At 51.3% G+C, this 13415-nt stretch overlaps 1 protein-coding gene across 11 annotated transcripts in view; it reads right to left on the reverse strand.

The window, feature by feature from the left end:
- EIF4G3 (eukaryotic translation initiation factor 4 gamma 3) overlaps positions 1 to 13415 on the reverse strand; it is a 105569-nt gene that overhangs the window by 23292 nt on the left and 68862 nt on the right. For 10 of the 11 annotated variants that reach the window (XM_027905384.1, XM_027905383.1, XM_027905373.1 and 7 more), the window contains 7 exons: positions 12096 to 12184; positions 10334 to 10583; positions 7872 to 8029; positions 6680 to 6805; positions 5557 to 5667; positions 1688 to 1858; positions 521 to 718 (listed from right to left, as the gene is read on the reverse strand). In XM_027905384.1, the coding sequence (XP_027761185.1) occupies positions 521 to 718; positions 1688 to 1858; positions 5557 to 5667; positions 6680 to 6805; positions 7872 to 8029; positions 10334 to 10583; positions 12096 to 12184 (1103 nt within the window). The remainder of the gene's footprint in view (positions 1 to 520; positions 719 to 1687; positions 1859 to 5556; positions 5668 to 6679; positions 6806 to 7871; positions 8030 to 10333; positions 10584 to 12095; positions 12185 to 13415) is intronic. The other variant, XM_027905378.1, reaches the window with a different exon arrangement.

Genomic DNA, 13415 nt, shown 5'->3' on the forward strand with positions numbered 1-13415 from the left:
TAATTATTGAAATTGATAATGTTAATCGGTATTTGAAGCCACACTATGCCTTCCCCACTCTCTCCTCCTGCAGCTCTCACACCCAACTGCTCCCCCAAATTAGAAGACACCCACCAAGCGGAGCATCCCTACACAAAAGCACCCTGAAGCCCCAAAGGCACAGAGACACAGACATACTTCATGTTTCCAACCCAGATTTTCCCAGGATTAACCTAAGGAGGTGTAAAAAGCACAGGTGGGACTGGATGAGCTTTTAAACCCAAACCATTCCATGATTCCCTGACCTTCCCCAACGTGATTCGTCACATCTCACGACCAGGCAGAGCGAGGAGTCCTCAGCCCCAAACCTGCCACCCCAAGCAAACCCCTCTGCCCCAGGCACGGCCAGCAACCAGAAATGCAGCATTAATTATTCCCATTTACGGTCAGAAGTGGACAATTAAGTGCCTGTCCCCAGTTGGTGTCCCTGCCCAGCAGCTCCAGGGGTAAGAACACTGATGGCTGCACCAGCAGCTCTTACCGTCACCAGGCACCGGCACATGTTGGCGTAGGCCACGGAGAAGCTGGGCTCGTCGATGGCCTTCTCAAAGACCAGGTCAATGACTCCCTTCAGCCTCTCCTCCGTGTCCACCGTCAGGTCTGTCACCTGCTTCATCAGCTGGTTGAACATCTGGGGCGTCAGCTTGTTCAAGATGCTTCGTACCTTGCGGAACAGCTCCTGCACGACACAAAACCCGCCACTTTAGGCACAAACGGGGCCAGGGCCTTCCAGGAATGAGCCAGGATGCAGCTCCCAGGGGAGGGAATGCCCAGGAAGCAGAGTTACACACCACAGGTTTCTGCACAGCCCAGCCCCAGGTCTCACTTTGGCTACCAAAGGCCAAGGCTGTGGGGAAGGATTTTTGGAAACTCCAAAGAGGTTTTTTTTTCAAGTGCAACAGAGACACAAAGCCCTTCCTGTCAGAAATGCTTTTCTTGACATCAGTTTAATCCATGAGACAGAAATTAACAGGAAGCAGCCTCTGACTCCTTCAACCACTTCTCCTCTATTGAGGTGAAGGCCTTTTGTTAAGGCATTTTTTGTTAAGGCATTTTGTTTTTTCCTATCCAGGATGATAATTAGGACAATGCTACCATTAGTTCCAAGAGCAGAATTCCAGTGTCCTTCCAGACCATCCTAACTTATCCTACAAATTACAATCCTGACCACCAGACAAACACTTCTGCCCTGAGTGACCGTCCCACAGAGAAGAGGAGGGGGAGAAGGACAGAGGGAGCTTCAGATGGTGCTTGTTGGGCTGGGCAGGACCGGCTGAAGGATTTTACAGAGGAACCTCAGTCTTGGGGAAGTTCAGAGCAGAAACACGGCCTAAAAGGGGATGAAAAGCAAGTTCTGTGCTGGAAGTGTGAGGCTGTTTGCTTTAGGATGGAGACAGAAATATTCCAGTAAAACAGCAACAGAAAAGCAATCCTGGGAGAGAGGTAGTAGGTTGTCTGGTGTTCCCAGTTTAACATACAGGATTATTAACATACTGGCATTTAAACTCCAGGTTAAACACACGAAAAATGCCATCAAGGGAGGGGAAAAGCTGGGATTCCATCTGGAATTCCTTGCCCTTTTTCAGTGTGTGGCACAAGGGTGAGGGCAGGGTGCTGCACCCTCAGCTGTGCCCACCAAAGCTCTCACCTGGGTTTTGACATTTTCCGGGTCCTCGGTTTGGTTTTCCCTCTTCAGGCTCGGTTTCCAGGCGTTCTCTGCCTTCTTCAGGTGGACATCCTCCTTCACACACACAGTGATGATCTTCCTGGGCTCCCTCCTCTGGCCAGGCTGAGATCTCCTCGGTCCAACATTCAACAACTAGGACAAAAACAGCCCTTGTTATATCCCCTTTTAAACTCCCTCCTGGATGACACATGCTGGGCTCACGTCAACACCTGCCGACGGCACCACCGACCACCAGCACCTCCTCTGGGACTCTGAGGGGTCCCTCCAACCCAACACACTCCTCCAGGGTGGTCAGAGGGCACATGGAGACACTGAACACACTTCTCTCAGGCAGCTTTCCCCAGACCAGGTAGGGGCTGGCGCTGCCTGCCTGACTCGGCAACGCTCCGGACGCTGCAGCGGGACAGGACTGAACCCAACGGGCCAACACGGCCTCTGGGAAATCAGGAACTGCAGAACTGAGACAACCACAGCAAAGTGTGTGTAAGGACCAAGTCCTCACAGGTGTGCTTCAAACGTGCCATGCCAGGCAATCAGACAACGGTAATTTAGCATCTCTGTATTCTCTACCAGAAACACCGAGTTTTACTGGAAATTGCTTCCAACAGAGCCATCCTGAGATGGGAACTACATAAAACACTCTGGAGGAGCACCAGTGCAGCTCCTGCCTTGTCTGAATGTGGATCCTAACAGATGCAGGACAAACTCTGTGTGGTTGTGGAACGCAAGGCTTTGAAACAGCCCCAAGTGCCTCTGCAGTCCCGTGGAACACGACGCTCCTCCCGGACAAACCAGGCACAAAAACTGCCAGAACTGGGAACTTTTTCACCAGCTGTACAAGAAGTAGAGCACAAGACACCCCCAAGCCCCCTCTTCATCATCTGGGGGCTTCTCATTAAGGACTAAAGGTACGAGGTGCTGGCAGGACACTGTTCTCCCCCCACGTTCCTTCAGACTTCTGAGCTCATTTGTCAGAGATGTCCAACCTTCAGGTACAAATTAACGCAACAACAAAACTCTGCTGTCGAATCTGGTACTTGCCACAGCAGTAATTTATCTCCCCAGAGGGCAGCAGGCAGCCCCTCGTGGAGGATGGGCCGTTTCAAACACTGCTCTGCTTAACAAAGGGGTTCAATGAGCACCAGAGAGGCCAAACCACTGCGGTTATTCCAAGAGCTTCACTGAAGAGGAGGAAAGGGCTCTGGGCTGGTGCCTCTGATGTCACAGATCAGCCCCAAACCTGCGTTTGTGTTATTAAAAAGCAAAAATCCTCCTTCAAGGCAGGAGTGGGATGTGTGAGTTGAACCACTTGCCTTTCACGAGGTTAAGTGTGTGCGAATGAACACGGTCACTGGCACTGCTGGAGCTCTTGTTGGGGAAGATGTCACAACACAACACCCTCGTGCCACAACATGCTCTGTATGCCAAGGCAATGCCTGGGACGGGGTTACATGGAGCAGGGTGTCACCTTGCTGCCCCACCACCCAGGAAGAGCCCTGTTAGATCCCCTGGCACACGCACAGATAACCCAGCAGAACATTCCAACTCCTCTGCATCTCTGAGGCTGGGAAAGATCTCCAAGGTCATCAAAGCCAACCCTCAACTGCTTGGAAGGCAATCACACCAGCTGATTGCTCCTGAGAAATCAACAGTGGAACAAGACAGGGAGAACACGGAGCCTTCACCAGTTTTTGTGTGCCAGGCACATTCCTAAAGCAGCCACCGATCCCTCCCTGCTCCCCTCTCCGCTCCCACCACCTTGGGCGAAGCTGGAACGGCGCAGCCAAGCCTGAGCACAGCCCCACCTTCCCACCCCACCCCTGCTGCTCCACCTGTCCACACAGCTCTGCTGCCCAGGCTCTGACCACGCCACAAACGTGGAGAGAAGGAAATTCCCTCCAGCTGCAAAGCCAGACAGTAACGCAGCAGCAGCTCATCAAACACCTCCTGTCAGGCACGCACAGCCCAGAAACCAGAGCCAGGCTGGGAGTGTGCCCTGCAAATCCAACCCTTTGGGCTCCCTGCCCCCAGGGACAGGGGCAAGGCCAAGGAGAGGTGACCTGCAGCCACCCCACGTCCTGCACAGAGGCAGCTCTGGCTGCAGGGCTTTCCAAGCGTGTAACGCGGGGACGGAGCCGCAGAGGCCGCAGCCCCCTCGGAGACGGGTCCATGCAAATGTTCCCTTTTAGAGCAAAAGCCCTCCCTGAAGGAGGTGAGTGTGGGAAAACTGAGGGATGCACGGAGCACCTGTGCATCTCCTGAGTACCAGCCTGTCATTTGTCAACCTCCTCACATCCAGCTGCCTTCGGGACCAGACCTTTCAGTGCATCAACAGAACCGGGGCTTTCTTTGAGGCTGTATGTTTTCATCTGTGAATAAGCTCAGTTCAAACTGTTTGATTAGGTGTTGAATCAGTGAACAGAAACTTCCTTTGCAGGTGTAATAAAATAATACATGGATCAAACTTCCAGCAGAAAAAATCTGGGGTTTGGCTCCAGATGTAGATGGCAGCAAGTTCAAGAGGTGCCTGGGCTCAGGCCTGGCCTCCCGTACCCCAGGCCATGTAAACAGAGATGGTGCTGGGACACCTGCACTGGGATAACCTTTCCCACCAATGGCATGGAGCAGTTACCAGGTGTTCCTGCATTAAACTCCATTACTTGTCTTCTGGATGAAGTGGGGGGAAAGGAGAGCAGAGAGAAAAGGGACAAGACTCCTGCAGAGGAGCCAAAGACTCGGAGCAGCACAGCCCGACCTGGTGCTCCCCCTCAGACCACAAGTCATGGAAACGCTTTGAAACATCCAAGGAAGTAAAGAATCACTTCTCCCTCTACAAGAGGCTTTGAAGGAGAAGACAAAATTGAGCTTCAATGCTGGGAGAGGATCTGCCTTCCAAGAAGCACAAGAATTGAGGTGACTTGAGTTTCCATCACCTCTCGGGAAGGACAAAGCAGACTCCTCCTGCCACGGGCACGGGGATGGACCCATCCTCTCCTCTCCTCTCCAGTTTCCCTGTTTGCATCTCCTCACCCAACGTCTCGCCTGCACCAAAAAGCCCTTCCAGTTGGATTCTGCTCCTGTGCAATTACACCCCCTGTGCCACCTGATGCAACATTTGTTAGTGCCAAAAACACTCACACAACACGTTGAAGCGAAAAGAAGGAAATAAAGACAAAAGCCAAGGAAGCAACACAAAAGATTCTCAACGTGCCGGAAGCTGGTTAGCGCCGAGCTGCTCCACGTTATTTTGGGGCAAGGAAGAGGCAGTGGTTGGATGGATCATGGGCATGGCCTTGCAGAGGTGGGATGGCTGGGGACAGAAAGCACACGCAGGGTTTGCCATGCCAGGGGAAACGTCTGGGATTGCTGGGGGCCGAGAACCCTCTGATCCTACAACCGCCGGCGTCACGGGACAGGCTGGCCGAGCAAGGTCGCCTTCCAGCCCTCCTCCAAAACAAGGCAAGGAGAGGCTCTGCTCTGCAAAGGCGCAAATGTGAGATGTATGTTATGTGCTGAATGCTCCAAATGAACGGGGTAAGCGGGACTTACCTTTTCTCCCCCTTTCCACAGGTCTGCAAAGTGCAGACCCTCGCGGATCCCGCTCGGGCCAACGTCCCAGCATGCCCTCAGCTGGTGATGTCCCACCCACCACTGAAGACTGCCTAGAGGGGTACAATGCAAGTCTGGTTTCGGTTTTTTTTTTAAACAGGGTTGCACCTTTTTGTAAAGTTTTCTGCCAGTCGTTCTTTATCAACAGCGGGCGTCGGGGGGAAAAGGCAACTCTACAAAAAGGTGCAAAGGCCGTGGGGAGAGGGGGGGATTTGGCTTACCCCTATCGGCAGGTTCCTCAATGGTGGGTGAGGCGAGACCAAGAGAGGGCATGCTGGGGGCCCGCACCGAGCCAGGGAGGGCAATCCAGGGTTGCTCTGCACTTTGCAGGCCTGCGGAGAGAGAAAGAGCAACAGCGACGTTACCGCGACGCCGGGCGGCTCGGGAGCCTCAGCACGGGACGGCAGAGAAGGAGCCTCAGGACAACCTGCAAGTCCTAAACGTGGGAAGCACTGTCGACCTCAGGAGGTTCTGTGGACCAGGTGGTGCTCAAGAGAAACCACAGCACCGAAGCTACTCCAGGACACCCCGGAACGAGGCGCCGGCCACGACGCTGCTCCCGAACCAGAGAGTTTACACCGAGTCAAATTCACCAGGTTTGACTCCTGGAAACCTGCACACTCGGAAGTCAGGGTGGTTCAGGGAACTCTTCTGAAACCAGCAGGTTTGAAAGACCAAGGATGGCTGTGTCATTAGACACATCTGGATGGATACACTGGATGTATCTTAAGAGGTGAAAATCAATGACTGCCCCCAGTGGAGTCAGTGTCCGTCCTCCAGGGTGGCACATGCTGGGGGCACCTGTGCCCCAAGAACAGAGATGGCAAAGGCAAGAGTGACGAATTCCAAGAGGGATTTCAGGATGTGGGCACAGCCAGACACAGGGAAAAGAAGAAAAAAATGAAAGAAAAGGCAAGAAAACGAAGAATGAAGTGACCGCAGCAACACATGGAAGCACAGACAAAGCAAGATCACACAGGCACCGTGTGCATTTTTGGTGTTAGTGAAATCTGTTTGCTCTGTTGGTGCGTGTTGTGGCACAGCAGACGCCGGGTTGTTGTACGACGACGGCGCAACCGCACCCGCGACCGACGGGTCCTGGGTGGAAACACCCCCACCCCTCACACGGGGAAAGGGGAAGGAGACCAAGCCAATACGTACCACTGACAAACATCCACAACGGTCTCTAATGTGCCTAAACCTTGTGAGCCCAGCAAACCTCACCCCTGCATTCATCCTGCCAAAACCAGAGCCACCGGCGCGGCGGGAGAGGCCCGAAAGCCTGAGGATGGACTTCATCGGTGTTAAGGCCAGTTTTTAAAGGAGCAAGGTGGGTAAACTCACACTTCCAGACACGTTTCTTCCCCCGGGGGCTTGCCTCCCAAAGTCAGCAAAGGCTGGCGTGAAGTCTGGGCCTCGTGGCAGGATCCGGGGGTCCAGGGTTCGCAGCGGCAATTTCGGCTGGTTGACCTGCACCGAGGAGCAGAGCACACAGACAGGGCTGCTCAGGGCTGCCGAGCTCCCAGAGGCCATGTCACCTCCAGGTCACCTCTGATAAACCACAACAGGCACATTTAATATCCAAATTCAAGATTTTAACCAACTGTGCAAGTTTTACGCATCCAGGCTTAACACTAAAAAGGAGCATTGAATTTAAAGTACATCTTCTGCAGGGGAACTGCTGAGGGAACAGGTGGAGTTCGGGAACATTTTAAGGCTGAGCGGGAATTATGGAGGATAAAACAGGCAACAACACGGGCCTGCCTTGGCTCAGGATGACAAAGCTGCCACCTTCCCTCAAATCAGTGGCTTTTGGGCTAAAAAGGCAAATGGGCAACCGAGCCAAGGGACTCAAACACAGACACAGCAGTGTGAGAAGCAATCACAGGGAACCAGGAGGTGGATGAAACACCTTTGGGAACAAAGCTGTTGTTTTACAATTTGCCTGGGTATGAAACTCAGAGTGGAAGTGTTTCTGCACAGGAGGATCACCTGGACCCTGCAATCTCAAGAGCAAGTTTAGTGGTACATCAAACCCAATGAACTCCCCAGTTCTAATGGAAGCAGAAGGAGGCCTTGGTGTCAGCACTGAAACCCCAAGAATTTCACTAAGCCCAGACCTACAGCAGAGACAATGAGGAATGAGGCTGCAGAGAAATCACAACACTGCCTGGGAATCGAGGTATTAAAGATCTTTTCTAAGATCAGCTCATAAACAGGACACAGATCAAAAAAAGAGTTCACCCCAACGCTTCTCTCTGCTTTTTAACCAGAGTTAAAATTTAGCCTTGTTTGGACCCACAGCTCTTCATGGCTGCATCATTTTAAATTTTAATAACAGCCTGGTATAACTTAACTCAGATAAAGACCATTAAAAAACGCTCTGGTTTTGAATCATCTGTGCACTCTCATGAGGCACCAACACCTCTACGTGAAGAACTGTGTGATGTGACCAATGACTTGCCCTTCCCACCAGAAGGGTGCAAGCACAAGACAAGCACCAGGGATCGTTGTTTCCATCAAGGCCTGCACGTACCTGTTTTATGGGCTCTCCTCTCACCTTGTCGAGCACCACGTCGCTGATGGGAGGGAGCCCCTCCGGCTTCTGGATACAGGCGGGCATGAACTGGATATCCAGCAGGAATTCCCGGTCGTACTGCTTCTTCCCCTCCGGGTCCAGGGGCTTCCACTGCTCTATAGGGAGAGAAAGGCCCTGAGATTCCCAGGAGACAGGCGTGGCTCCGGTAAATCCAGAGGGAAGAGGCTGCACGGCTGCCGAGGGATTTGTGATTTATTTCCAGTGTGAGGAGGGGAATATCCACGGCATTAAAGGGGCACAGACAATGGGGAGTGGAGAGCCACGGCCAGAGCGACCACACGTGGATCTGGGCACTAATTCCAGTTCTGACCCACGTATCCAAAGCTCACTCTCCTGCAGGATACGACGAAACAGGGACGATTCCCAGATTTTGGGTGAAAATGCAGAAGTTCAAGTGGTGTAAAAGGGAGTGATATTACACAGAGTCAAGGGTAGAACTGCACGGAACAAAAATATCCTTTGGAAGCGTAAAACACGGAGCTCTGAACAAACCAGGCTGAAGATAACGGGGGAAACAGGAGAAAACACAACCACAGGCCACAACCTCTGAATTCCAACCTTCCACCCATCTTTTTGGAGGACCTTCTGGGTGTGGAGAATCCTGCCTGGTGCAAATCACAACATAAACCTTACAACGAAAATCAGCATCTGGTGGCCTGGACACGGGATTTTCAGCACTGGCCATGCAGTTTGTTTGAAATTAGGGAAGAAAACATGTTTTATCTGAGGGAAAACATCTGTAGGAGGTGCTGCCTTCGGATCTCACTGATGTCAGAGGGCTCAGCATTTACCCAGCCCTTCAGGTACTCATTATTTCCTTATTTCACTCCCTGTCCATTGGCTTTGGGTCTCTGGGATCTCACCATCCACATCCTCACAGAGGCCACAAACAGGGAATTATTCCAACGATGGGTTTTAACAACCGGGAATGAAAATATACAGAAGTAATTAAAAATTCTGGCTCTTTGTGCAGTTTTATTTCTGCAGAGCTTTGGGATAGAGGGGAGCAGGAGTGGTTTGCCTGGCTAGCTGCATCCCAGCTGGAATTCCTGGCCTATCCACTGTGCCACACTGCCCATTTATCGTGGAAAAGCTCTGACAGCAACAACAAACAGTTTATGTGTAGTTTCCTTTTCCTGCAAAGTTCTCAGTGAGCTGTTTGAAGTGAAAACCAGCTGGGCAGTGTCAAAGGAAGGATCCCCAACGCAGGGAGAGACTGGGATCAAACACTCAGTTCCTCCAAAGGGCAAAATTTCCCCTTTTTAGAAAGAGCAGGGCTGAAATCGAGGATTATTGCACAAGTCCAATGTGTGTTGCCTTTCCAACCCCTCCAGCTGAGTGAAAGGACATCCAGATCCAACTGGGATTGTTCTGACTGCACCAAGTGTTGGGGAGAGGCAGCTGATGAATTATGGATTAACTCCAGGAAGTGCCTGGCTAATGAACTGCTCAGGTACCCTCATTGTGAGTTGAACTACCAGGAGGCTTCTGTGTTTCCTCCCAGCGATACGACTGTCCTGAATTAATAAAACCGAAGCAATCGAGGTCTTTGTCACAACAAAGCAGTGCAGAAATAACCACCTTGCTGTAAGCCCTGACTGCTGCTGCTCCTTGTCCAGTGCCTGGTCCACCAGGCTCTCCAGGTCCTTCCTTACTGTTATTATACTCTTTAATTTCTGGGCTCCTAAAAAATACGTAATTTATTTGGAAGGAGCTTTACCTGAATTAGAAACAGCTTAAAAATTGGCAGCAACTGAGTGTCGAGGTCTCTCTTAATGAGGTGAATTAACTGAGGTTCAGGTCTATAAATTAAGTATCTTCATAAATAACAAAATACCCCTTAGATACACCATAGCCTAATTGGTGGGACTGAGCTGGACAGAACCTGGATTGAAAACCACAGACTGTTTGTTTTCCTTACTTTTCTGGAAATCTGAAGATCCATGCAACTGTTCAGCCAGGAAATGAAATCTCTGTCAACACACATTCATATTTAGGACCCAGCGAGCACTTTCACATCTCTGATTTCAGAGGTACATGTGAAATTATGGAATTATTTATGGAATTTATGTGGAGTTCCTTGGGTGGTTCTCAGCCGTCGATCACAGGAACCAACTCACCGCCATCTCCGTGGTGCTGCAGACATCACCCACAGCCACCAAAAACTCAAGGAATTGGGGATTTTCTCTTCTCCTCTTCATGACTAGCAAGAGGAAAATCAATTTTCCCCTTGTGCTGCCCCAGAAGGTCTCCCAGGGCCTGCTGGTCAGTGCATCCTGGCAGAGCTGGACACGGCGAACACCGAACCCCTTCCGGCCCCATCCGTAGGGACATCACGTGAGGCGTCCCCAGCCCTCAAAGGAGGGTAGCAGAAAAGCCAAGAGGGAAGCAGGACTTACCTGGTTTGTACTGGTACACGGGCCCCTCGCTGGGGGTGTCTGTGCAGCCCGAGGGTGGCTCGGTGCCCTCGCCCTCGGCCCCGCTCTCGGCCCCGTTCCTCACGGGCTCCGCCTCCTGCTCCCCGTTCTCCTCCACAGCCTTGGCTGCTTTGAGCTCCGAGGGCTCCCTCTCCAGCTGAGGCCCATGGCTCATCTTCTCCTGGTCGGATTCAAGTACTTTGTCTCCTGAAGGTTCCTCCTCTTCTTTAGGCTGGAGCACAGACAGAGGCAGAGGCTTGTTAAAAACACCCCGACAAACCCAACGTGCAACGGCTCTTCACCGATCCAAACGGCATTTCTGGAGCAGCAGGAACACGGACGCATCTCACACACGCTCGGGGAACAACCACAAGAGCCACCAGGTGATTTATCAGCTCATTCCCATGGATAACCTCCCCCCAAAAATTAACCGTGCAACTGGAAAGACTCGGCGTTGCCCATGAAATTCCCAAGGGATTGGATGCAAGGGACTGTCAAGCCACGAGATATCCCAGCCTGGGAAGATGACCCTGCTTTCCTCCTCTCCTACCACTCGTGGTAAAGGGATGGTAAAGGGTTTCTTTGGGGGGATCCTTCCTTTAAATGCCTGCTGTTAACTGGAGCAGACCCCGCTGAGGGAGGTACAATTCCAGCATCCTGGTTCCAGGAAAAAGCAGCAATCGTATCCCTGGCTGGTAATTTTAGAGCTCTCCAAGGACACAGCCTGATTGTGCATTCAGACGGAGGAGGCGTCAGAACGCGCTTCTCCTGGGAGAAATCCCAGCACATCCAAGCACTGAACAAAGGAGGAACTTCACTGAGGAGGCTCCCAATCCTCCCCCCCCCCGAGGGCACCACATCCTACAACGCTTTTTGCAGATTTTTAAAGGGGATTCTCCGAAAAATCTGCACTGGTGGAACTGCAGGTGGGGCAGGAGAAACGACTCCTCCAATGAAGGATGAGGAAAGCACAGGAGATGGACCTGCTGGTGCAGCCCCAGGGATGCCCTTTGCTCCCCTCTGCATCACATCTGGCCAACATCAGTTTTAACCTACGGACTGGGCAGTCTGAACTTTGACATTTTCACTCTCTTCCTCCCTCTCTGATCGATTCTAACCCCAGTTTGATCCAGGATATTAAGCAAAGAGCTCCTTCCTGCGACATCCCTACCAGAACAGCAGCGAGGGGCATTCTCTTTACTCATCTGAATTACTCCTGAGGTGGTTTTGCCTGAGAACTTCAACCCTTTCCTTTCTCAGCTTCTCCATCAGCTTGGTCATCAGGAAAACCAACCCTTGGCCATGGCACCCCTGTGCAGAAGAACCTGCCCCAGGTCAGGATGGTGGCCGGGAACCCAAACGGGACAGTGCTGAGGGATTCAAACCCACCCTTCCCTGGAAGGACAGCGCTGTTCCCGAACCTTGGGAGTCTGGAGGAAGCCTACTGGAACCTTCTAGTGGAAAGTGTTCCTGCCCATGGCAGGGGGTTGGAACAAGATGGTCTTTAAGGTCCCTTCCAACCCAAACCAGTCTGGGATTCTGTGATGCTCTGAGTCAATAAATTAGGCAAACCCAAAGAAAACTGAAGAGCTTTAACAGGGAACAGACTAAATATCCCAGTTCCTCCCCAAAACTCTGCCCTGGATCCTCTGAGCCAGCGAGGAAGCAACATCTCTAAAACACAGTTCCAAGGGAGCAACATCCCCATTAAATGTGGGGAAAGCAGGATCAGGGCCCCTCTTACCTCCGTCTCCGCCTCCGTCACCTCCTCACTGGCTTGGGTCCGGTCTTTTGGTTTCTTCCAGGTCTTTGGTGCAGTTACAGCTGTTTGGGCTGCAATGGAATTGTGCATCTGTCACAACACTAAATTACAGGGAGCTAAACGGGCCCTGTGGGATGTTCTTCCCTCTCGTGGGCTGGGCTGAGGTGCAGGAAAGCGAAGCAGTGGCAGGATTCAGCCTGGCTGAACCGCTTTTGGTTTCAGCGCAGTAACAGCCATCATCAGAACGGCACAAAACACGGGAATTGCTTTCCGAGTTGCTCGTTCAAGCTCAAACTGGCACCTGCAAGGAGGTCACTGCCAACAGCATAAAGATCACGCAGGGCAAAAGAAAACCTTCAGAAAGTCAAGTTTTTTGAAAGATCAGGTACTGGCTGGGAGGGGAGGTTGTTCTCAACATATTTTTCTCAAGAGTTATTATAAGAATTCTAACATCATTATAATATTAACCATAAACAGGCCCAAATTTCCAGGGTCTCATCCAAAAGGACAACTCCTCCAATCCTGCATCCCTGCTCTGAGCTGGATTTATATTTCAATTTAAAAGCAGGTTCACAACTCCACCATTAATTAATTATCTCCCTGCCTGACTGAGTCAAACACCACAGAATATTCAGAAAATCAGCAGTGATTTACTCCACTCACTTTTCCCCCCCAAAAGGGTAAAAGAAACCACACAATATATTAAGGAGACAACCCCATTAATCCAATCTGCTCCTAATTTGCAGCAAGTGCTCCCAGCCCAGATTCGGATCCCAGGCACACACACACCCCGTTAACAGGGTGTAAATGGGATTGATTTCGTGACTGAAGTTTACTGCAAACAGATTTCCAGCTCCAGCCTTTGGTTTCCAGCAGATACTGTGGAAAAACCCAGCGTGCACTTCCTTTATCACAATAAAATGCAATTTTGAAAGGCTCTTCACTACGGAGAAGTAAGAAAAATGAGTAACAGCCAGCTTTGTTCCAAAGGGCAAGGAGGAAACAGGATTTGTTTCGTTCCCACTATCCTAAAAGACACATATGAGCCTTGGTGGCTTCTCCAGGGTGTTTCCCTGTTTGGTGGGTGACCACGGATCTGCAGACTCACTGTGAATTCCCATGGGAATCACCACAGCCAGCACAGCCACCCCAACCCAAAGTGCAGCACTGGGATAAAGGATTTTTACCTTCATGCTGAACACCCCAAAAACGAAGGTTAATTTAAAAAAAAAAGTCGTCCTTAAATATTCAAAGATCATCTGGCTGTTCACAGAGCTGATGGTTCATGAGGAGCTGGAAAAA

The sequence above is a fragment of the Empidonax traillii genome, unplaced genomic scaffold, assembly GCF_003031625.1.
Source record: "Empidonax traillii isolate 1590-97213 ecotype Southwest subspecies unplaced genomic scaffold, ASM303162v1 scaffold1149:size320058, whole genome shotgun sequence".
In the NCBI taxonomy this organism is placed as follows: domain Eukaryota; kingdom Metazoa; phylum Chordata; class Aves; order Passeriformes; family Tyrannidae; genus Empidonax; species Empidonax traillii.